The following is a 25,524-nucleotide window of genomic DNA, read 5'->3' on the forward strand; positions in this document are numbered from 1 at the left end:
TGCCACTGAAGGCACTCCACACCATCACAGTGTCTGGGGTTTTTCTCCATCTTGATTGTGTCTCATCTTGACACACCACTGCTTTTGTCACTAAACATGATGTTCTGCTCTGCTGTGATGTCCAGTCCATATACTACCTCCAAAATTCTAGCATTTTCTTCTTCATGACCTCCATGAGCAGGAGGTTCATGGCAGTGTGTTGAGCTGGCAATTTGAGGTCTCTGAACCCAATGTTGTATTGTTCTTAAAGCAACATTTTTCAGTAGATCTGGGTGTTTCTTCTTAAGACTGATGCCTTGAAATGGATGGTTCTGTCATCACTTCTTGCTGTAGGATCTTGTCTGTGCCAGGGAAGTCTTCCTAGGTGACCCAGAGCCCACCTTTCTTGATGGAATGGTACCAGTGGTAGGGCAACAGCAGCATGTTTCAGGTTGTAGATTGCCCACCTTGTCACTTTCAAATCAGCAGCCACACAAATAACAGACATTTCCTGCTCAAATAAGGTAAGGGCCCTGGTTTTCTCTTCCATACTAAGCTTGGTACACCCCATCCTGATCACTGGAAAGTGAGTTAAAGGGCACCAAAGTTGGTGAGAAAGTATAAAAGGGGCTATAAGTAGCAGCATACATAACCTCATCTCTCGCAGAGCTCAGGAGGCTCACTGAAGTGTGGGTTCCTATGGAGATGTAGTGTGATCCTGGCTTGACACCACCATATCATCGGTAGCTCCGCCTTATTTTTAGTTGTCAGGAATACACAAGTGAAAATCACACTATGTCGCGTGTATAAAATTTTCTTGCATTAGAGGGTTGGACAGAATAGGGGTGAGAGAAAGAAGAAAGCCTTGTGCAGTGAGGCCAGAGGAGGAGGAGAAGCATGCAATTAGCAAGATCAGAAGAGCAGTTGGCATGAAAATAGCAATAGAAGATAACAAGAGATTGAACATTCTGGAGGTGAGAAAGAGGCTGAAGACATTCAGAGGAAAGGAATTGATGAGACAAAAAGCTTTTGATTCCATCTTATTTAATAAAATGGTGTGAGTGGAACCACCATACATGTGAAGAGTACTCCATACATGGGCAGATAAGGCCCTTGTACAGAGGTAGCAATTGGGGGCTGAAAAACTGGTAGACACCTTGAAATCATAACTTTATAGAAGCTAATTTTAGCAAGAAGTGAGATGTGGAGTTTACAGTTTAGATCGGGGTTTCTCAATCTTTTTAAAAAACCCTTGCATAACCCTTAAAAATAAATTACATGTCTCAAGGAACCCCTGCGCAAAAACAAAATTATTTAACATTTATTTCTCATTTTATTTTCATCGTATTTCATGTGGCAAATATCATAATATAAATTTTTAAGTATCTGATTTAAGGAAAAATAATATATTATAATATTACAATAATCAATAATTTATTGTGTGTGTTTAGTTATATTACGTATATGAAATGAAATGAAAAGTAAAAAAGTGCATTAGCTTATCTCACTTGTCCTTATGGAACCCTTAGGGACCTTTTGCAGAACCCTCGGGTTCTAGGGAACCCTGGTTGAGAAACCCTGGTTTAGATTATAAGTAAAAGATAGGCAGAGAATATTCATTGTAGAAGAAGACAGTTGAGTGTTATTGAAGATGTTGAAGAAGAAGGGGATAGTTGTTTGGAAGGTTGTGTCAAGTTGATAGATAGAGAAATTGAGTTTTTGAGGCATTCTCTATCTCAATCAGAAATCTTAGAAAGATCAGAAGTCATGTGTTCTGTGGCATCCCTGCGGGATCTGTTAACTTCCTGAAAGGTTAAGCGTCTCAGAAAAGACGGAAAAGTGTAGGATGAATAGGACAAAAAGTTTGGTTTAGATCATTGAGGAATAATAGGAAGAAGTTGATGACAAGACGGAACCCAGAGGAACACCACTGTCAATAAATATAGGAATAGAACACCGGCCATCTACCACCATAGCAATAGAACAGTCAGAGAGGAAACTTGAGAGGTAAAGTCACAGATAGAAGGGTAGAAAGAGATCAAAGCTTTGTGTCAGACTCTATCAAAAGCTTTTGATGTGTCTAACACGACAGCAAAAGATTCATCAAAATCTCTAAAATAGGATGATCAAGACTCAGTAAGGAAAGCCAGAAGATCACTAGTAGTGTGACCATCTTGATAGAAGTTATACAGGCAATCAGATAGAAGATTGTGAAGTGACAGATGTTTTAAGAATCTTTCTATTGAAGATGGACTGAAAGACTGTAGACAAGCAAGAGATAAAAGCTCTAGGGTGGTAGTTTGAGGGATTAGAACAGTCACCTTGCTGAATGTAGACAAATTTCCAGCAAGAAGGAAAGGTAGAAGTTGATAGACAAAGGTGAAAGAGTTTGACCAGGCAAGGTGCAAGCATAGAAGTACAGTTTTCGAGAACAGTAGGAGGGTTCTGTCAGGTCCATAACTCTTCCAAGGTTTTAGACCAGACAGGGCATGGAAAACATCATTTTCTATAGTGTTATGTACTTATATCAGTGTATTCTCAATTATTGAAAAGTTCATGTATAGAAAGATTTAAATGCACCAGGTATCAGAGGATTAATATTGATAACCAGGGGCAATTAATGTGTGTTTTAAATAAGCATTATTTGATTTAGTAATAGTAACATGGGCAGCCAAAGATGATGTTTTGAAGAGACATGACTCAGCAAGTGATGAGTAGTGAAGTATTCATGTTAGTTTTTATATTGTATAGAGAGAGAGGTGTCACTGACCAGTTTTAGTGTTTTGTTTGTTTTCATGTGGAAGGTAAAGTGGTAAGGAGAGAGTGTTTCTTAGGAATAGGTGGATGGATAGCTTCATATTTCTTGAGTAACACACCAGCTCTTTCTTATTAGAGCATTGATTTCAGGATCAGCAGAATGATGATTCACTTTCTTAATGTTAGAAAAGGAACATTGCACATTTTTGTCTGATACATACTACAAAATGTAATGTTTTCATAATTTTGCTTTTACACATAATATAGAGCAAATAATGAAACAAAAGTTTACGGTATCCGCCCATGTTTTGTTTACACCGTACCGTAGCACCACCACACCACCACAACAATCAGTCTCTTCCCGCATTTCCCACTGAACACAAGTGAAATCCTTATGACGTGTTTTTTGTTGATATTATTATCACGACACACAGTGACGCACCCATAATGGCCCGAAAACATTCTGCAGACACTGCTGGAGTTGAAAAGGCAAAGCAAAAGAGGATTAGTCTGACATTGGAGGTAAAATTAGATATTTTGAAGAGGAAAGAGCAGGGAGAAGGTATGTCTACCATAAGTCGAAACTTGGGCCTAGCCCAGCCGATAGTCTGGATGGTGTTAAAGAATCGTGAGGCTAAAAAAAAATGCTGGGGAGAATGTAATGGATCTGCAGAGCAGAGCCTTGTCTGCCCACTCAACGGAAGATGAGTAAGGGCTGAAATCCCTACTGTCCCTTAGCCTTGGAAGGGATATCATCTTATAGAATACGTAGTGAGTGAAAGGTAAATAAAAACATTTTGTTTATTTCTTTTGCGCAGGACTTTACATTATTTTATATGACTATTTTCATGTATTTTCATGTCTGTAGGAGTGACTTTCGACGTGCTGGAACACATCCCCTATTATTACATGTTATAATGGGTTCGGTATATGGTAATTTCGAATTGCGGTAAAGTTTTCAGGAACGCATATGTACTGTACAACAAGGACTTATTATATATATTTTTTTCAGAATTGTATGGGCATTGTGTACACAGTTTATATGGAGGGACTTGGGGTGAGCATGGAGACACTAATTGGAAACATGGTGGGCTATGTACAAGTGTCCCCTCCAGGAGGACTCCAGGTAAGCCTCAACTCTTTTGTCCTTCACTTGTGTGCAAAATTATGAAATAAAACATTGATCATGATGACTTTGTGAGGGTAACTTTTCAGATTGATTCTGAACAACTCTCTGTAATGAACATAATGCAAGGAAACTGAAATTAGAATAACACCTTTTAATATTAGGATTATCTAGATATTGAAAAAAAATTAAAGGGTATGACATTTGAAGCTACACTTATACTATGTAATGAAAAATAGATTTTGAGTTCTTATACATGTATTCTGAGAGCATCTTCTAGTGTGGGTGATGTAAAATTATCCATTGTTATGTTTCCTTATAATTAATTATTTATTCATTTATTCTTTCAAGCATGGGACATTTTGAATAGTGATACAGGTTAAAGTTTCAGTTGATCTGGTTTTCACTCTAAATTCCACACACTTCTAGGTTCGGTTCAGCATTGGTGCTGGAGACAGACAGGCCCTTCAACCCCCAGCCTCCCCCAGCATCCCTGTCACCAACACCACAGTTCTCAGTCTCTTCAATCAGCTTGGTGAGTACTTTATTTATTGATTATGTCTTTAGAAGAGTAATTCTGAATTCCCCTTGTGTTGTAACATTTTTGTGCTGTTCATGAATAAATAAGGATGGTGCCTAAACAATTAAAATAGCTATACAGTTAGTGGATAATGTAGTTCATGAATTAATATTGATGGTGCCAAGTTGTTAAAAGAATGTAAGGTTAGTGGATAATGTAATGAGAAACTGCAGAATTGATTTCATGATGTGAGATAATGATTGGAGTATGAGCATTGAGTGAAGTTAGTGGAGACAAAGAGAAACTGCAGAACTTGTCATCAAAGTATATTTCTGTTTCCAATAGAGTAAAGAACTTTATTTCAGGGAAATTTACCTTCTTTGGTGATATTTTCTTTCAATTTTGAAATAAAAGATTTCAACTGTGGTTTTAATGAAAGTGCATTCTGGAAGACTGGAACGAATGAGCTCAAAAGACATTGAAACAAATGAAGTCTAGGAACTAATTTGTTTTTGCAAAGTCATTTTATTATTCTGCACTGCCATGTAGTGATATTTAGTAATCTTTGTACATTTACAGGTTGTTTAATATAGATGCTTTATTTATTCAAAACATAGTCACATAATTAAATTAATTTATTCTTTTATATAGGTGTTCTTCTGTTCCTCTAACTGTTTTGGTCTTTATGGTTATCTTACTCAGGTATCAAGAATGTGATGGTGATCTTCTGTGCTGCCTTAACTGAGCATAAGATTCTTCTCCATAGTCAGTCTTACTGCCGACTAACAGAATCTTGTCATGCTCTAGAAGCTCTCCTTTACCCCTTTAAGTAAGTATAGTCTTTAGTGGGCATAATACTAAACTTGAGGATCATGAAACTCGGGATATTTGAAATACTGTAAAAATATTTATTCATTATAGCCACATGGCCCAAATCTGTGTGAATGTGTGTGTTTCATCCTCACAATATCACATCTAAAACTGTGTACAGGTTTCCTCGCTGTTCGATGGTTTGTTATTTGATATGTTGATTATCTGATTGTTATACATTTTATCCATTCACTTGTTTTACATTTACATTGTCAGGGCTCACGTATCCAATTATATTAACTGATCATCAGAATGTAAACATGCACTGCAATCGCAGTGCCACCCTCACCGCATTGGCCGCCCATTGAAACTCATTCCTGCTAGTCTTTCAGTTGTGTTCACTCAGTCAGTGTTTGTGATTTGCTAAAATTCACATTCATTGTTGAGTATTACGAGTGATACAAGCATGATGTCTTCCAAGTGGGGTGCAGCACTTAGTGCTGGTGAAATGAAGGCCAAAAGATCAAGAAAAAGCTTGTCTTTTGAGAACAAGCTTGAAATTGTTAAGTGCCATAAAGGAGGTGAAGGTGGCAACTACATTGTCAGAACTCTGCAGTTGCCCCAATTTACTGTCTCCACCATCATAAAACAAGTAGCAAGTGTGAAGAAAGCAGGTGAGATAGCTTCTACATTAACGGATTAATGCAAAGACACTAATGAAGAAGAGAGAGCTAGTAATGGAGGAAATGGAGTGACTCTTCAGGCTGTGGATTGAAGACCAGACTTGCCACCGCATGCCTCTTTCTACCTCTCTTGTGACTACAAAAGCTCTCTCGATTTATGCTGATTTGCAGAAGAAGGGCTTGTTTCATCCACTTCAGATGATGAGGAACACTTTTTTTCTTTTTATCTCCTAGATTTTATTAAGACTTCAGCTACTGTAAGCACAAGTGGCACTTGCAAACTTATTTGAAGCTCATTTTTCTCCTCTTGCCAGTGGATATAGACCTATAGGGAAAACTACTAAATATAAAAATAATGACCCTATAAAACTACCTCTTTGGGTGTCATGGAAAAGTGTTCTCTATATCTTAATACAAGCTAGGCCTAAGTTACTCTCCCCATTAAATCAAATCCTGTTGAACCTTAAGTTGGCTATCCAATAGTTCTTTATTCAATCTTGTTTTTCAGTAATGTAACCCAGTTGCAAAACAAGGAAAATCTGTATGTGTGTCTGTTTTGTTCTCACATCTGGTGGTGTAGCAATGCAACAGCACCTCATCTAAAATTTTGTGTGTGTAATTCACCACCATGGTCGTCTGCTGGTCACCCAGCCAGTCTTCCCCATTACTGAGCAAGCTCAGAGCTCATAGACTGATCTTCGGGTAGGACTGAGACCACAACACACCCCACACACCGGGAAAACGATGCCACAACCCCTCGAGTTACATCCCGTACCTATTTACTCCTAGGTGAACAGGGGCTACACATTAAGAGGCTTGCCCATTTGCCTTGCCGCCTCCGGGACTCCAACCTGGACCCTCTTGATTGTGATTGTGATTGTGTGTGTGTGTGTGTGTGTGTGTGTGTGTGTGTGTGTGTGTGTGTGTGTGTGTGTGTGTGTATACAGTATATTGTATATAAATCAATTTTAGTTTTGTGATGCAAAACACAAATAAATTTGGGATATAATACAATTAATTTTATTTACTTTCAGATACTCTCATGTTTACATTCCAATCCTACCGGCTTCCTTGGTTGAAGTTCTCTCCACCCCAACTCCCTTTATCATGGGAGTCCACTCATCACATCAAAATGATATTGCTGAATTGGTGAGTCACTTGCTATATGTAACCTGCCTCTGCTTGTGATGGAAATCTAAAATTGTTCTTGATATCTCTGTTGAGTTTCTTAACTTATTAAAATGACTGCTTCAGAAGTAAAATTAAGGTGCCTTTATACAATTGTAATCAATTGTTATACTACATGAGATTAATAACTGGAAAACATTAAAGAAATTAAGAAAATATAATGTCTGGAGGTTTGAAAGTACAGAAAGGCATACAAAGTGTTGAATGGTGTTACTGTTTGAGTATACTTTACTGAATGAAGAGTGAGTAAATCAAGTCCATGATACATGCTGACAATGGTGCTTTGACCATCTAGAGAGACTTAGAAAATATTTGGAAACAAAGTTTAGTACTATTAATAAACTGTTACCACTGCACTAGCCAGAGTGGTAATGCACTGGCCTGTCATTGCTAAGGTTGGCAGATTGAGTCTTGCTTGGGTTCATGAGTTAAAGTTGTTTACTAGGAGGTTACTGCAGTAGTTGGAGTGCCACATTGGGGAGTTGGGCTCACCTGGCTGATGTTCTGGAGAACATCAGATGTAATGGATACTAGAAGTAAAAGCAATGAAACTAACTTTAAAGGAAGACAAGGGATGAGGTTCAAATGTAAGATTCTCTCTCTCTCTCTCTCTCTCTCTCTCTCTCTCTCTCTCTCTCTCTCTCTCTCTCTCTCTCTCTCTCTCTCTCTCTCTCTCTCTCTCTCTCTCTCTCTCTCTCTCTCTCTCTCTCTCTCTCTCTCTCTCTCTCTCTCTCTCTCTCAACAGATGGATGTCATTGTGGCAGATCTGGATGGAGGCTCCATTCGTGTGCCTGAGAGTCTCACAATGTCCCTACTACCAGAGCCTTTCTGGTCACAGACTCATAATGCACTGTCAAAGGTATTACTGGATTGTCTTTATTTGTTACTCAAGTCTTGAAGTGTGTCATGATGTTTTGGTGTATATACAATGAAGGAATGAAATGTTTTTGAACTGGTATGTATTGAATTCAGGATACTAACTTAGTCTTTTTGCAACGTAAAGGAAAGATGGTAATTTGGAAAAAGAATTGGTTTTTAGACCCTCTATGTCATTAAGAGTACTGAAGTTATTTTCTGCAGTTAGATCTACAGTTTCAAAATCATACAGTTGTATGAGATTCTTTTATCACATTGATGCATGTAGAATATATGTAGGTGCACTGATATTACTATGAATAAAATGCTTTTTATATTAAAGACTAATTTGACCATATTTGGATTGCTTTGCTTGTATGTGTTTTTTTCAGCACTTGAAATGATCAGGTTTATACTTGCTTTAATTTCTTCAGGTGCTGCATCCTGATCTCAGCACTGCAGATAATGCCTTCCCCTCAAGTGCTGGCATCAGAGCCACCCCACACGTCATGGTAGACAAAGAGATTAGAGCAGTATTCATGAGGATGTTCGCTGAGCTGCTGCAGGGTTACCGTTCCTGTCTCACCCTCATTAGGATACACTCCAAGCCAGTCATCACTTTCCACAAGGTAACATACTTCACAGATATTATCTTAGACCACCAAAGTTTTCATATCAGTATGTGAAAGTGAAAATGTAGTGGGCTGACTTGAGATAGTTCAGTTTATGCTATGTTAATATGAAGCCTAAGCTGCTCAAAAGTAAGATGCTTGTGAATGTAACTTTACTGGAAACTTATTTGCCTGAGAATCAATAGAAACTTTTTTCTCTTTCCTCAATAGTCATTTCATTTATGGGATTGGCTGGCTGTACTGAGAAATTGCAATCTGCCATATACTGTATGTAAAGTAGATGAGTTATTTATGAATGTGTTTTACAGGCATCCTTTCTTGGCAACCGTGGAATGGTGGACAATGATTATGTGGGTAAGCTCCTGGACTGCATGTTCTTTACAACCTTTGTCACGGAGCGTGGTCCGCCATGGAGAGTGTGTGACCTGTGGGATGACGTCTATGCAAACATTGGGGACCAGCTGCGGCAGGAACAACATGACTGTCGAAAAATGTTGGAAAATATTCAGGTGAAGCAGCTGAAAAAGTAGTTTAGAAATGATGAGAACTGGATTTAGAGACTATGTTTTTGTGTTATACAATAGCTACCCTTAATATGTGTATTCACAATATGTGTTTCCCACAATATGCCGCTTCATTTCCAAATATTAATTATTAAATGTTTTTAATATGCAAATTTGATCATATGACTTTAAGGCAAAAATGGTATTTACCCTCAATATATGTTAAATTGCATCCAAGATGTGTGCTTGTTTGACTCATCACCTTGGTGCCACTAAACCAGGGGTGGGCAAACTTTTCAGTGCTAGGACCACATTAAAAAAATAACAATCTTATAGGGCTGCATACTATATTAACCTAAAATCATTAATATTTAGAATACAAATTAAAGTCTCAAGAAAAAGCCACTCACACACATGTCCACACTTGCAGGAAGAAAATAAAATGCTCACAATATTATTTGGCATTGTTTATTAACTTGCTCTTTCAAATTTACTAACATTTGTTGGGCCACATGAATTCCTTTGGTAGGCCGCATGTGGCCCACATGCTGTAGTTTGCCCCTACCTGTACTAAACCATTGGACCAAATGTAAGAGACTATGACTCATAAGTTACTGTAGTTTGTCACCAGACTCCAGCTGGTGAACATGTGCACTTTTCCCTCACCCAGCACACCCAATGCTGTTTCCTTGTCCCTTCTGCCTCACCACTGCATTGTGATTTTCACTAGGCAGAAATTGTCATGGCCTCACTACAAATTCCAAGAATCAAAAGATCAATTTAGAAATGAAGGAGACTGTCTGACCATATACCTTTTTTCCCATTGATTCTTGAGTTCACAATATGCATTTTCACAATATGTATGGCTTTTTGTTACTCATAAAGGTGCATATTAAGGCTAAGCACTATATCAGTCATGTCCATAATGCCATATTGTATACAACTTAATATTAATTGTGTGGAATGACACTTGATCCTCCAGCAAAAAAAAAAAAAAAATTTAAATAAATAATAAAAAAAATAATAAATAAATAAAAAATAAATAAATAAATAATAATAAAAAAAAATAAAAATAAAATAAATAAATGGAGAAATGCACAGAAGAAACATCTTAATTCATGGTAATGAATATGTAGTGGTAATTGATTTTAGTTTGTTTTGACATAAAAGTGTGCTCTGAACTTTATAGGGTGTTATGTATGACTCACTTCATTTAGTAAGTTTCTTCATATGTATACTTTATATTTTTATATCTATTATTATTATCATTTTTATTTGCTTCTACATAACTCAATGAAGGTAGAAAATTTTTTTTCCCATTGATTGATGTTTTCTATATTCTGGCATTACTCATTTCTGTTATTAAATCTCTTCTCCATTTGCTTTTACTTTCACAGTTATATTATACTCTCCCTTACCTTAACTTTAATTTCCACAGGAACTTGCTCAACAGCTCTACAACAATGAAAACCCAAACCCACAGCCATTTGTACCCAAGATCCCAAAACCTACAGAGGGATCTTTTACTCGCATCCACCAACCAGTCTTCCCACACATTGACTCCCAGCAGGTCCAGAGCATCATTGATGAAGGCACTTCCAAGAAAATGAAGTGCGTGTGTGTTTTGTTGCCTTTAGAACTAGAATGGTGTTTGTGTTATAGAGCTTGACTGAGTCTCTCTCTCTCTCTCTCTCTCTCTCTCTCTCTCTCTCTCTCTCTCTCTCTCTCTCTCTCTCTCTCTCTCTCTCTCTCTCTCTCTCTCTCTCTCTCTCTCTCTCTCTCTCTCTCTCTCTCTCTCTCTCTCTCTCTCTCCATTTGCTAATTATATTTCAACCAGGTTATACATTTTTGTGTATAGGAGAAAGTTAGCTTGAAAATGCACTTAAACAAATTGTGTGTGATGAAATAGCTATAGTAGTGCTTTATTATGTGTGGGGTTAAGCTGCAGTTATATTAGTTAACATAAACCTTGGGCTTCAACCTTAAGGCTGAAGAAAAAAAGCATGCATTCATCCATGCTTTAGGTAGCAGGTACCAATATAAATTAAAAGATCTTATAGTAATTTCTATGCTTGTAAATTATTGGTGTTATTCACAGACTTCCACAGAAAGCAGGTCAACCAAGAATAGTACCAATGGGCCCCCACATTTCCAGTTTACAGTCTGGGAGAGGAATAGTGTCCAGCTCTGCAAGAAGATTAGAAGTAAGTCCTCTGCTTTTTCTTACATAGAATAGGAACCTCAATAAAATGCAAAGGAAGGGATTCTGATGCTGCAAACTTCATTGTTAATTATATTAACTCACTTCCAGGTAATGAGAAACTGTGTGAACTGTATATTTGAGAACAAGATTAGTGATGCCAGAAAAACATTCCCTGCTGTGCTTCGGGCACTGAAGAGCAAGGCAGCCCGGCTTGCTTTATGTACTGAGCTGAGCCACCATGTCCAAGGCAATAGAGCAGTGTTAGAACACCAGCAGTTTGACCTTGTGGTGAGACTCATGAACTGTGCCCTGCAGGTAAGTTACTGTGTTGGATGTTTTGAATTGTATGATTATGTGAATATGTATTTGATTTGCAGGATTCCCTAATCTGCATTTTGTTTTATTACTATTTTGAAAATCTTATTTAAATCTTATTTATCAAATCTTATTCCCTGCATACAGTAATCTGGATTCAGTCAACCTTACTTGTGTGTGGAATCTAAGGCAACATAATTCAAGTTTGAAGGAGAAGGTTGCTTGAAGTATAGGTATTAGTAGGGGAAGAAGATGGGTTATTGTCATTTTACAAAACAACCAGTAGTAATTGTTGTCACTATTGTTTATGTCAGGCTTTCCTGTGTGGAATCCTCAAAGATTTGACAGATGATGATCATGAAGGAAGTGCCCAAGATATCTTATTTAAATACAACTTTAAGGAAACATAGACCATTTTGACACCAATTCTTGTCAGCCCTTGAGTAGATGGCCATGGCAAGAGTCACTTGTTTATTGTAACTGGAGCAGTGCTAGGTGTATGAATTCTCTCTCTCTCTTGTTTAGATTCATATGATGTTGCATAAAGATATATTAAATCTAGTTCAGTGTTGATAGTGCAGCATGACCAAAGTATATTGCTTCTTTGATAATTTCATGGATTGCTTTCATTTTGGATATATTAAAAGTTTAAACTAATTTACTATTTTCATGATACCAAATATCTATTAAGGTCTTAATGTACTGAAGTGTTCTGAGAAGTATTTTTCTCACTGAATTTTTTTTTGTCTTTAGGATGATTCACCCTTGGATGAATATGGTGTGGCTGCTGCCTTGCTCCCTCTCTCATCAGCTTTTTGTCGGAAGCTCTGCACTGGAGTCATACAGTTTGCCTACACCTGCATACAGGTAAGAGGTCAAGTTTTGTAAGTCTTTTGATTTATATTCTCACTCTTAGGTTCCATCATTTGTTCATCCTGTGGTGGAAGCTTTTTTTTTATGTAGGAGGGCAACTAACCAAAGACAAAAAAAAATTGTGATTAAAAGAAAAGTCCACTGAGGTGCTGGTTCCCAAACAGCATTGGAAGAGTTAGCCAAATGTATGATACAAATGTTTTGAAACTTCCATCTTAAATGTGTTCAAGTCATAGGAAAGTGGAAATACAAAAGCAGGCAAGGAATTTCAGAGTTTACCAGAGGAAGAATTCAATGATTAAGAATACTAGTTAACTCTTGTATTAGAGGGGTGGACAAAATAAGGCTGAAAGTCTTGAGGCTGCGGAAGGAAGAGAAACATGCAGTTTACAAAATCAGAAGAGCAGTTGGTATGAAAATAGCTATAAAAGCTAGCAAGAAATGCAACATTGTAGTGGTGAGAAAGAGGCTAAAGACAGTTAGAGCTGAGGAGTTCATATGACAAAAAGCTTTTGATTTCACCCTTTTGTATAAGGACAATATGAGTGGAATCCTCCCAACCCAATTGCATGTGAAGCATATTCCATACATGGATGGATAAGGCCCTTGTACAGAGTTAGTAGTTGTAGGGGATGAGAAAAACTGGCCTAACCTCATAAATGTTGTTTTAGTTAGAGATGAGATATGAAGTTTCCATTTTAGATTATAAGTAAACATACAGACAGAAGATATTCATTGTAAAAGAAGGGCACAGTTGAGTGTCTTTGAAGATGGGATATTTGTTTGGAAGGTTTTATCATGTTAATTGATAGATGGAGGGATTGAGTTTTTGAGGCAGTGAACATTATTAAGTTTGCTGCCCAATCAAAAATTTTAGAGAGATCAGAAGTCAGGCATTCTATGGCTTCCCTGCATGATCTGTTTATTTTCTGAAGGTAACTATATTTTTTTGTAAGAAATGAATTGAGTGTTTTACAGTTTTTGATAAGTGTATGCTCTGCTTCTCAAGACTGTTCTTTACACCAGTGGCAGTTGGGGGTTAGAGATTGAGAATGATGGGTGTATGATCTTGCTGTTTAGGATGAATGGCTTGGTAGATATGATGATCAAAATTGAAGTATCTGATCTCATCTAAGCTGTGGGTTTTCTGCAGATCTCTTCCAACAAATGGAAACATTTTAACATTTAGACTTGAAAACAACTTTCTTTCATCAATTGTACAGTTTTCCATATCTCTTATCCACCACTACACTTCCATTGCTACTACCATTCACATACATATGTTTTAACTTTCAGGACCACAGTGTTTGGAGCAATCAGCAGTTCTGGGAGGCATCATTCTATCAAGATGTTCAAAGAGAGATTAAGACCCTATACCAAGATCGCTCCCAGCAGACCAGCAGGACATCGATCACCTCAGATGCTCCTGTCATGAAAGACCCCAGCCTTAGTCCCATCAATCCTAAAGATGTAAGCATTGAAGCATTGTTCAGTTTTGCTTGGTTGAGTATAACTATTATATATAGTGATTTTGAATTATCTGAAGTGTTACAATTTCATATTTCTTTTAACTGAAAAGAATACATGAATTTGTTGATGACTTTATGCTCAGCCATCTGAGGAAGTTACCTTTGTAACAGAGCATAAAATACATGCCAATATTTCCTACTGGTTGTAGTAAGTGACCAAATGGGGAGAAGACTGGGAACTGGGAAACCTTTGATATTATTTTCTCCTGCAAATAAAGCAAAATACAAAAGAATAATAAGAATGTCAAAAGTGCAGAGATAATACCATAAGATGGATGCCATAAACACCTTTTAATTCAGACTGATTTGGCCAAGGGTTGTCCAATAGATAAATTTAACAGATATGTGAGTCTCATGCCTGGTAAGGACTGATGGCTTCCCAGTACCCATAGAAGTCAAAGAAGGTATAGGTTCTGGTGAGCATCACAGTTTCCAGGCATAAAAAAAACCCATTAAACTCATAATACAGAAATAATTTGTATGTAAATAATACACACTGCATTCATATCTATTAAAAAGAAAGAACATTTAACACTCACCAAGGCAATGGCGACTCAAATAAAAACTCCCATGCAGTTTGTAATGTCTCAGAAACGTAAGAGTGGAGCCTGGGGTGAAGTTGATAACAAGATGCATCGCTCTGTTGCCTTGGAAACTAAGGTATTGTAACATTTTTATTTTTATTTTCTCTCTCTCTCTCTCTCTCTCTCTCTCTCTCTCTCTCTCTCTCTCTCTCTCTCTCTCTCTCTCTCTCTCTCTCTCTCTCTCTCTCTCTCTCTCTCTCTCTCTCTCTCTCTCTCTCTACTGCTTTTCTTTTGTGTGTTTTATTTAGTTTACATAGATACAAGAAAACAGTACTTCTCATCTTCATGACCCTGATGATGCAATGTGTGGTTTAGGTGCTTACGTTGAATTTTCCCTGATTTACTTTTCTTATATATTTTTTGCATATAGAACCAGATTTCGCTGTGTTATTATTCTTATTACAGTGTCACATAAAAATTTGTAGGGATATTTTGGAAAATATTTGCAAGACTTATACAAATCAGTCATCAATTTGTAATGTAGTGTAATATGTGTAGATATTGGTGTTTTATTTGAGGACATTACTAAATTATACACTTTGTACACACACACACACACACACACACACACACACACACACACACACACACACACACACACACACACACACACACACACACACACACACACACACACACACACACACACACACATCAAAAATAGACACACAAAGTATTGAAAGTTTAAAGAAGTAAATGGAGTATACAGTGAAGATCCCAGGAAATGGCAGAGGCTATGAATGGATGCTTTCGGAAGGTATTCACAAAGGAGACTGCTTTTGACAAACCACTGGTAATGGAACAGAAAGGGATTATGAAGGAGTTTCAAGTAACTGTGGAGGAGATCAAGAACATGATGGGGAGTTTAGAAGTGAGAAAAGCTGTGGGACCTGATGGGGTATCAGGATGGATTTTAAGAGAATGCAGGAGCAATTGGCAGAAAAAGTTTGTGAAGTAATTGATGCCTCATTAAGGGAAGGTGTAGTGCCCCAAGACTGGAAAAGAGCTAACATTGTCCCAATCTATAAATCAGGTAACAAGAGAGACCCATTGAACTATAGACCAGTGTCACTTACAAGTGTGGTAGCTAAGATGTGTGAGAGGGTGGTGAAGAATAGATGGACAGACTTCTTGGAGAAAAATGACATACTTTGTGAGTGTCAATTTGGTTTTAGAAAAGGGCGTTCATGCACGACAAACCTGATATGTTACTATTCGAGGGTGATAGATGTAATACAGGAAAGAGATGGTTGGGCTGATGGAATATATCTGGATTTAAAAAGGCCTTTGATAAGGTACCACACCAGAGACTGATCTGGAAACTTGAAATGGTAGGAGGAGTGCATGGCAGTTTACTAAAATGGATGGAAGACTTTTGGTAGGAAGAGAAATGAGAACAATAATTAAGGACAGACCATCAGAATGGGGATTGGTGGAGAGTGGAGTTCCACAGGGATCAGTGTTGGCACCAGTAATGTTCGCAGTCTACATAAATGACATGGTGGATGGGGTGTCCAGTTATGTGAGCCTATTTGCAGGCGATGCAAAATTGTTAAGAAAAGTGAGATGTGACAAAGATTGCGAACTACTCCAGGAAGACTTGGACAGAATATGGAAATGGAGCTGTACATGGCAAATGGAGTTCAACACGACAAAATGCAAGAAAATAGAGTTTGGCAAGAGTGAAAGAAGAATCAGGAGTATGTACAAGATAGGAAATGAAGACATAAAACCAGTCATGAAGAAAAAGACCTTGGGGTGACAATTACCAATGACCTATCGCCAGAGAGACATATAAACAAAATAATTGGAGAAGTATTGAACTTATTGAGGAACATAAGAGTGGCGTTCGTATATCTAGATGAAGAAATGATGAAGAAAATAATTACTGCAATGATAAGACCGAGGCTTGAATATGCAACAATACAGTGGGCTCGAACTTAAAGAAACACATAAGGAAACTAGAGAAAGTACAGAGGGCTGCAACAAAATGGTGCCTGACTTAAGAGATTTGACTTATGAAGACAGACTGAAAAGAATGCAACTTCCAACCCTGGAAAACAGAAGAGAAAGGGAGACCTGATAGCAATATACAGAGTGATGATTGGCATGGAAAAAATGGATAGGGAAGATCTGTGTATGTGGAATGGAAGAATGTCGAGAGGGCATGGGAAAAAACTAAAATGGCCACTTATAGGAGAGATGTGAAAAATATAGCTTCCCTCATAGAAGGGTGGAAGCATGGAATAGTTTAGACGTGGAAGTGGTCAACGCAAGGAATATTCATGATTTTAAGAAAAAGCTGGACATTAATAGATATGGAGACGGGACAACACGAGCATAGCTCTTTTCCGTATGTTACAATTAGGTAAATACAATTAGGTAAATACACACACACACACACACACACACACACACACACACACACACACACACACACACACACACACACACACACACACACACACACAAAAAAAAATATAAAAATAAAAAAAAAAAAAAGTTTAGAAGTAAATGGAGTATGCAGTGAAGATCCCAGGAAATGGCAGAGGCTATGAATGGATGCTGAAGGTATTCACAAAGGAGACTGCTTTTGACAAACCACTGGTAATGGAACAGAAAGGGATTATGAAGGAGTTTCAAGTAACGGTGGAGGAGATCAAGAACATGATGGGAGTTTAGAAGTGAGAAAAGCTGTGGGACCTGATGGGGTATCAGGATGGATTTTAAGAGAATGCAGGGAGCAATTGGCAGAAAAAGTTTGTGAAGTAATTGATGCCTCATTAAGGGAAGGTGTAGTGCCCCAAGACTGGAAAAGAGCTAACATTGTCCCAATCTATAAATCAGGTAACAAGAGAGACCCATTGAACTATAGACCAGTGTCACTTACAAGTGTGGTAGCTAAGATGTGTGAGAGGGTGGTGAAGACTAGATGGACAGACTTCTTGGAGAAAATGACATACTTTGTGAGTGTCAATTTGGTTTTAGAAAGGGCGTTCATGCACGACAAACCTGATATGTTACTATTCGAGGGTGATAGATGTAATACAGGAAAGAGATGGTTGGGCTGATGGAATATATCTGGATTTAAAAAAGGCCTTTGATAAGGTACCACACCAGAGACTGATCTGGAAACTTGAAATGGTAGGAGGAGTGCATGGCAGTTTACTAAAATGGATGGAAGACTTTTGGTAGGAAGAGAAATGAGAACAATAATTAAGGACAGACCATCAGAATGGGGATTGGTGGAGAGTGGAGTTCCACAGGGATCAGTGTTGGCACCAGTAATGTTCGCAGTCTACATAAATGACATGGTGGATGGGGTGTCCAGTTATGTGAGCCTATTTGCAGACGATGCAAAATTGTTAAAAAAGTGAGATGTGACAAAGATTGCGAACTACTCCAGGAAGACTTGGACAGAATATGGAAATGGAGCTGTACATGGCAAATGGAGTTCAACACGACAAAATGCAAGAAAATAGAGTTTGGCAAGAGTGAAAGAAGAATCAGGAGTATGTACAAGATAGGAAATGAAGACATAAAACCAGTCATGAAGAAAAGACCTTGGGGTGACAATTACCAATGACCTATCGCCAGAGAGACATATAAACAAAATAATTGGAGAAGTATTGAACTTATTGAGGAACATAAGAGTGGCGTTCGATATCTAGATGAAGAAATGATGAAGAAAATAATTACTGCAATGATAAGACCGAGGCTTGAATATGCAACAATACAGTGGGCTCGAACTTAAAGAAACACATAAGGAAACTAGAGAAAGTACAGAGGGCTGCAACAAAATGGTGCCTGACTTAAGAGATTTGACTTATGAAGACAGACTGAAAAGAATGCAACTTCCAACCCTGGAAAACAGAAGAAAAGGGGAGACCTGATAGCAATATACAGAGTGATGATTGGCATGGAAAAATGGATAGGGAAGATCTGTGTATGTGGAATGGAAGAATGTCGAGAGGGCATGGGAAAAACTAAAATGGCCACTTATAGGAGAGATGTGAAAAATATAGCTTCCTCATAGAAGGGTGGAAGCATGGAATAGTTTAGACGTGGAAGTGGTCAACGCAAGGAATATTCATGATTTTAAGAAAAGCTGGACATTAATAGATATGGAGACGAGACAACACGAGCATAGCTCTTTTCCCGTATGTTACAATTAGGTAAATAGGTAAATACACACACACACACACACACACACACACACACACACACACACACACACACACACACACACACACACACACACACACACACACACACACATTTCAAGGCAGCAAGAAATGAATATGTTAAGGTGAGGAAGGAAGAAGAAAAGAACTTCGAAAAAGACATTGTTGAAAAATGTAAGGAGTAACCAAAATTGTTCTATAGATTCATAAATGGAAAAATTAGGCAAAAAGAAACAATAGAAAGGTTAAAAGGAGAGAACGGGATAGTGGAAGACCCAAAAAGTATGGCAGAACTATTAAATAAAAAATTCCAGGAGGTCTTTACTAAGAAATCCAAATTTGAAAGACCACAGAGTAATAGAGAGACAATCTATATGAAAGAGATTAAAGTAACCAAGCTTGAAATAAAAGAGTTAATGAAGAAACTGGATGAAGAGAAGGCAATGGGACCAGATGAAGTTTCAGGCAGAATACTGAAAGAATGTAGGGAAGAACTAGCAAGTCCTATATACAACATCATAAAATGCTCAATAGAAAATGGAACAGTAGAAGTATAATGGAAAAGAGCTGAGGTGGTTCCCATATGTAAGAGCGGAAGGAAGGAAGAACCTTTAAATTACAGACTGGTATCACTAACTAGTGTAATATGCAAGATGTGTGAAAGAATAATAAAGAAACAATGGATCGAATTCCTTGAAGACAACAAATTAATATTAGATAGCCAATTTGGTTTTAGAAAAGACGGTCTGTGTAACTAATTTATTGAGTTTCTATTCTAGAATAGTTGATAGAGTACAAGAGAGAGAGGGATGGGTTGACTGTATTTACTTGGATTTAAAAAAGGCGTTTGTCAAAGTGCCACATGCAAAGTTACTATGGAAGTTAGAGGAGAAGGGTGGCTTAAAAGGAAGCACATTGAGATGGATAGAAAATTATTTGAGGGGAAGAGAAATAAGGACGGTAGTTAAAGATATGAAGTCCAAATGGAGAGCAGTAGAAAGTGGAGTGCCACAAGGGTCAGTATTGGCACCAATACTTTTCCTCATTTATATTAACGACATGCCAGAAGGAGTGAACAGCTATATAGATCTGTTTGCTGATGATACGAAACTGTGCAGAGTTATAAAGCAAAAAGAGGATTGTGAAATACTGCAAGAAGACCTAAATAAGATCTGGGAATGGAGTAAAAAGTGGGAAATGGAATTCAATGTGAACAAAAGCCATGTCATGGAAATGGGAAAGAATGAAAGACGACCTGTGGGAATCTATAAGATGGGAGATGGAGTAGAACTGGAGAAAGTTAAAAAGGAAAAGGACTTAGGAGTGACGATGGAAGAAAACAATCAACCAATAAGCCATATTGATAGAATTTTTAGAGAAACATATAATTTGCTAAGGAATATTGGATTAGCATTTTACTACATGGACAAAGAAATGATGAAGAAATTGATAAGTACTATAATAAGACCCAGATTGGAATATGCAGGAGTAGTGTGGACCCCTCATAAAAAGAAACACATAAGGAAATTGGAGAGGCTACAAAAAATAGCTACAAGAATGGTTCCAGAATTTGAAGGGATGACATATGAGGAGAGACTAAAGGCTATGGATCTACCTACCCTGGAACAAGAAGGAGAGAGGAGATCTGATACAAGTTTATAAATTGATCAATGGAATGGACCAAGTGGATAATGAGAAACTGATCCTGAGAGAAGAATATGACATGAAGCACAAGATCGCATGGTAAAAAGCTGAGAAAGGGAAGATGTCTGAGAGATACTAAAAAATATAGTTTCCCGCAGAGATGTATTGAGACGTGGAACAGTTTAAATGAAGAAGTAGTGTCTGCAACGAGTGTGCATACTTTTAAAATAAGATTGGATAAGTGTAGATATGGAGACGGGGCCACACGAGCATAAAGCCCAGGCCTTGTAAAACTACAACTAGGTAAATACATCGTCGAGCCATCGTCGAGGTCGGACATATCTGAGCTGCTCACAGAGAGTGCTACAAATGGACTGGACCCAGGCCTAGATGTATGTACGGGGGGAGGGGGGTCCCATAGTGTTCTGTTTCCAAATGAAATAAGTGTTAGATTACGTATAGCCAAGGAATAGATAAAGAGAGAGATATGGAACCAAGTAGCGCTGCCAGGCGCATGAGGAACAAAACATGGGGAAAATCAACGTTTTATAGAAACACCTATTGGTTTAAGAAAACTGACTGAAGATACTATGGATAAGGATTTCTCGGGTTTCCAAGATGAACAAGGAAATACGAGGAGACTTGTAAATGTAGAGAGAGAGAATTAAGATATTTGAAGTAGGCGATGTCCAGTCTCATGGACAAACATGACTGACTGGTATCAGAAAACACAGCCTTGAAATTGAGAATAACTGAATGTGAAAAGGTCAGTGGAATAAACCAGGAATTAAAAGAGATTTTAGAAATAAGGAAGCAAAATGACGCTATAAAAACCACATGCCAGAACTTCCAGGATAAAGTGCAGCAAGGGGTTACAGACAGGATAGAAGGTGGTCTAGGTGAAAACAAATTGAAAGAACTAAGAAATTAATGGAAACAAGAACAAGAGAAGGAAAAAGTCAAAATTTTCAGAAGTGGTAAAGAGACAAATTCAGGAGAACACAAAAGTTGCTGTAATCAAAGTTATCAAAGAAAAGGAAAGTATGGTGAGGGATGCAGTGGACAAGAAAAAAAGCTTCGTGATCTACGGGATGAGAGAAAAGAAAAATCCAAATAAATTCACAAGAGAACGTGAAGAAAGGAAAATGGCCAAAACGGTTATCATAAGGGTACAAGACAGCACACAAGAATTTGACCAGGAGGTGGAGGAAGTGGTTAGCCTAGGAAGGTACACTGAAGGGGGTAAGAGACTAATGAAGGTGAAAATGAGATTTCAAGTGGCTGTAGAAGAAATAATGGCTAGAAAAGGGATGTTAGCCGATGATGTCGATCACAAGGAAATATGGATAAAAAATATATGAACTTAGAGGAAAGGGAAAAGGAGAAAGTGTTAAGAAGTGAGGCTAAGGAAAAAACGAGAAAAGGACAGAGATAGAGAAGAAGAAATTTTACTGGAGGGTTCTGTATATGAGACTAAAGAAGTGGTACCTAAGGAAGAAAGATGAGATTGTGGAAGAGGCAATAAATTAAGAGTGACTTATACTAACATAGATGGTTTGTTATCAAGTATATTGGAAGCTCCGGACCATTTGAAAGAGAAAAAGCCAGATATAATGTGTATTGTTGAAACAAAACTGAAGAATGAGATACATGTCAACTTTAAAGAGGAAGGATACAATACCTGGAGGAGGGACAGGAAGGATAAAGGGGGAGGAGGAGTGCTAATAATGGTTGGTGATAACATTTGTGTGGAGGATGTGCAATATGGAGAGGACAAAGTGGAAGCTTTGGGAGTAACAATCAAAACAAGATTTGAAGAAGAGAAAAATTATAGTTACATATGTTCCACCAAAGACTAATACATGGGGGTCAGAAGAGCATAAAGATATGCAAAGAGAGATGATAAAGTATCTGGATAACATGATAAGAAGAGATAGAATAATAGTCTTAGTTGGAGACTTTAACTGTGAAAAAATAAACTGGGGAGAGATGGAAGTCATGGACAATGCTGGGCAATGGAGTGAGAAAGTGTTATGGATGACTATGGTTAATACAATGGACCAGTGGGTAGAAGAGTCAACCAGATATAGAGGGGAAGAGGAACCATTGTTACTTGACCTAGTCTTCACAAAAAAACCGGAGTCCCCTCCCATCATACAATACCTTAGTCCAATGGGGAAAAGTGATCATGTGACATTAGAGATGCAAGTGCAGGAGGAAGATGAGATAAGATACAGAGAGGACTATAAAGGAGAGAGATTAAATTATGCAAGAGCAGATTTTGAAAAACTAAGGAGTTATTTTGCTGATATTGAGTGGAGTAATATTATGTGCAGGAAGACTGTACAAGAGAAATATGACATATTCTTATAGGAATACAATGAAGGAGTAAAAAAGTTTGTTCCTATTTATAGAGTTCAGAAAAAAAATACAAACATGGTACAATGCTAGATGCTTACAAGCAAAAAAGGCAAAGCATAAAGCGTGGAAAAAACTTTTAAAGCAGGGAAATGACTATAATAGTCGGCAGTACAAAGATACTAGAAATGAATATATTAGAGTAAGGAGAGAGGAAGAAAGAAAGTTTGAGAAGGATATAGCAGATAAAAGCAAGGATGAACCAAAACTTTTCTACAAGTTTATAAATGGCAAAACAAAGAATAAGGAAACAATTAAAAAAAATAATTAAATAAGGAAAGACATACCAAACAGAGAAAGAAATGTGTGAAATAATGAATGAGAGCTTCAAAATGGTATTCACTGAAGAAGATGACTTCACAGAACCTAATAGGACATTGAATTGCCTAGGATTACAGGAAATTGCAGTTCATAAAGAGGATATTGGAAAATTACTGGACAAGTTGGAAGTCAGGAAAGCAATGGGGCCAGATGGTGTATCAGGCTGGGTTTTAAAAGATTGTAAAGAGCAATTACTGGAGCCAATTTGGGAAATAATCAAAAGTTCAATAAATGAAGGGAAAGTTCCACTAGAGTGGAAGAGAGCCAAGAATACCGATATTTAAAGGAGGAAAGGCAACTGAACCACTAAACTACGGACCAATGTCACTTACAAGTGTCGTATGGAAGTTATGTGAAATAATTGTCAAAGAAAAATGGGTTAAATTTCTAGAAGAGGAGCAAGTCATATCGAACAGACAATTTGGGTTCAGGACAGGGCAGTCATGTGTATCAAACTTATTAAGCTTCTACTCCAGGGTTATTGCAGGACTTGAAAGCAGAGATGGATGGGTAGACTTCACAGAACCTAATAGGACATTGAATTGCCTAGGATTACAGGAAATTGCAGTTCATAAAGAGGATATTGGAAAATTACTGGACAAGTTGGAAGTCAGGAAAGCAATGGGGCCAGATGGTGTATCAAGCTGGGTTTTAAAAGATTGTAAAGAGCAATTACTGGAGCCAATTTGGGAAATAATCAAAAGTTCAATAAATGAAGGGAAAGTTCCACTAGAGTGGAAGAGAGCCAACGTAATACCGATATTTAAAGGAGGAAAGGCAACTGAACCACTAAACTACGGACCAATGTCACTTACAAGTGTCGTAGGGAAGTTATGTGAAATAATTGTCAAAGAAAAATGGGTTAAATTTCTAGAAGAGGAGCAAGTCATATCGAACAGACAATTTGGGTTTAGGACAGGGCAGTCATGTGTATCAAACTTATTAAGCTTCTACTCCAGGGTTATTGCAGGACTTGAAAGCAGAGATGGATGGGTAGACACAGTATACCTGGACATTAAAAAGGCATTTGATAAAGGCCCTCACAGAGGACTTCTTTGGAAACTAGAGAACATAGGAGGACTGCTTGGAACCTTGCTTAAATGGACAAGAGATTATTTGAAGGATAGAGAAATGAGAACTGTGATCAGAGATATATACTCATCTTGGAGTAAAGTAACTAGCGAGGTGCCACAAGGGTCAGTGTTAGCCCCCATTATGTTTCAAGTTTATGTAAACGATATTCACATTGGAGTAAACAGCTATATGAATTTATTTGCTGATGATGCAAAGTTGTTAAAAGTTATCAAAACCAGGGAGCACTGTATACTGCTACAGAAAAATTTAAATAAGATCTATGAATGGAGCTAGAAGTGGAAATTGGAGTTTAATGCAAAAAAATGTCACATAGCAGAACTAGGAAAGAGTAAGAGAAGACCAGTATGGAACTATCTGATGGGAGAGGAGCAATTAACAAAGACTAAAGAGGAAAAGATCTTGGAGTGATCATACAAGAAAATCTGAACCCTGATAAACACATAAATAAGATATTTGGACTATCATATATGATGTTAACTAATATAAGAGTGGCATTTCATTACATGGATAAAGATATGATGAAAAAATCACCACATGCATGATACGCCCAAGGCTGGAATATGCAGCAGTGGTATGGTCTCCGAGTTCTAAAAAAGATACAAGAAAATTGGAAAGGATACAGAAGATTGCTACAAAGATGGTGCCGGAATTAAAGGACCTAACATATGAAGAACGACTGAAGGAAATGGGACTGCCAACCTTACAAGATAGAAGAGAACGAAGGGACCTAATAACAATGTATAAAATAGTAAATGATATTGAAAAAATAGACAAAGAAGACCTGGTGCTGTTGGCAGAACAAGATGGAAGGACAAGAGGACATGAAAAGAAGATCAGGATGAGGCAGTGTGTGAAGGATGTTGGAAAATACAGTTTTCCACACAGAACAGTGGAAAAATGGAATGCATTGGATAATGGAATTGTTGCAGCACATAGTGTGCATAAGTTTAAAGAAAAATTAGATAAATGGAGATATGGAGACAGGACACCATGAGCCCTGCTCAAACCCTGTACAATACAACTAGGTAAATACACACACACACACACACACACACACACACACACACACACACACACACACACACACACACACACACACACACACACACACACACACACACACACACACACACACAGACACACACACAACAAATTAATATCAAATAGCCAATTTGGCTTTAGAAAAAGATGGTCATGTGTAACTAATTTACTGAGTTTCTACTCTAGAATAGTTGATAGAGTACAAGAGAGAGAGGGATGGGTTGACTGTATTCATTTGGATTTAAAAAAGGCATTTGATAAAGT

The 25,524-nt window shown here is 37.7% G+C and overlaps 1 protein-coding gene across 10 annotated transcripts in view; it reads left to right on the forward strand.

Annotated features, from left to right (window-relative positions):
* The window catches only part of LOC123513844 (myotubularin-related protein 13-like), a 186,447-nt gene that overhangs the window by 50,033 nt on the left and 110,890 nt on the right, over positions 1 to 25,524 (forward strand). For 4 of the 10 annotated variants that reach the window (XM_045271244.1, XM_045271251.1, XM_045271253.1 and 1 more), the window contains exons 5-17: positions 3,749 to 3,862; positions 4,292 to 4,397; positions 5,085 to 5,211; positions 6,910 to 7,024; positions 7,809 to 7,922; positions 8,353 to 8,547; positions 8,859 to 9,059; positions 10,492 to 10,664; positions 11,152 to 11,257; positions 11,365 to 11,571; positions 12,325 to 12,438; positions 13,741 to 13,914; positions 14,565 to 14,633. In XM_045271244.1, coding sequence (XP_045127179.1) covers positions 3,749 to 3,862; positions 4,292 to 4,397; positions 5,085 to 5,211; positions 6,910 to 7,024; positions 7,809 to 7,922; positions 8,353 to 8,547; positions 8,859 to 9,059; positions 10,492 to 10,664; positions 11,152 to 11,257; positions 11,365 to 11,571; positions 12,325 to 12,438; positions 13,741 to 13,914; positions 14,565 to 14,633 — 1,815 coding nt within the window. Of the gene's footprint in view, positions 1 to 3,748; positions 3,863 to 4,291; positions 4,398 to 5,084; positions 5,212 to 6,909; positions 7,025 to 7,808; positions 7,923 to 8,352; positions 8,548 to 8,858; positions 9,060 to 10,491; positions 10,665 to 11,151; positions 11,258 to 11,364; positions 11,572 to 12,324; positions 12,439 to 13,740; positions 13,915 to 14,549; positions 14,634 to 25,524 lie in introns of all 10 variants that reach the window. The other 6 variants (XM_045271245.1, XM_045271246.1, XM_045271254.1 and 3 more) reach the window with 2 other exon arrangements.

The sequence above is a fragment of the Portunus trituberculatus genome, chromosome 37 (assembly GCF_017591435.1).
Source record: "Portunus trituberculatus isolate SZX2019 chromosome 37, ASM1759143v1, whole genome shotgun sequence".
Taxonomy (NCBI): Eukaryota; Metazoa; Arthropoda; class Malacostraca; order Decapoda; family Portunidae; genus Portunus; species Portunus trituberculatus.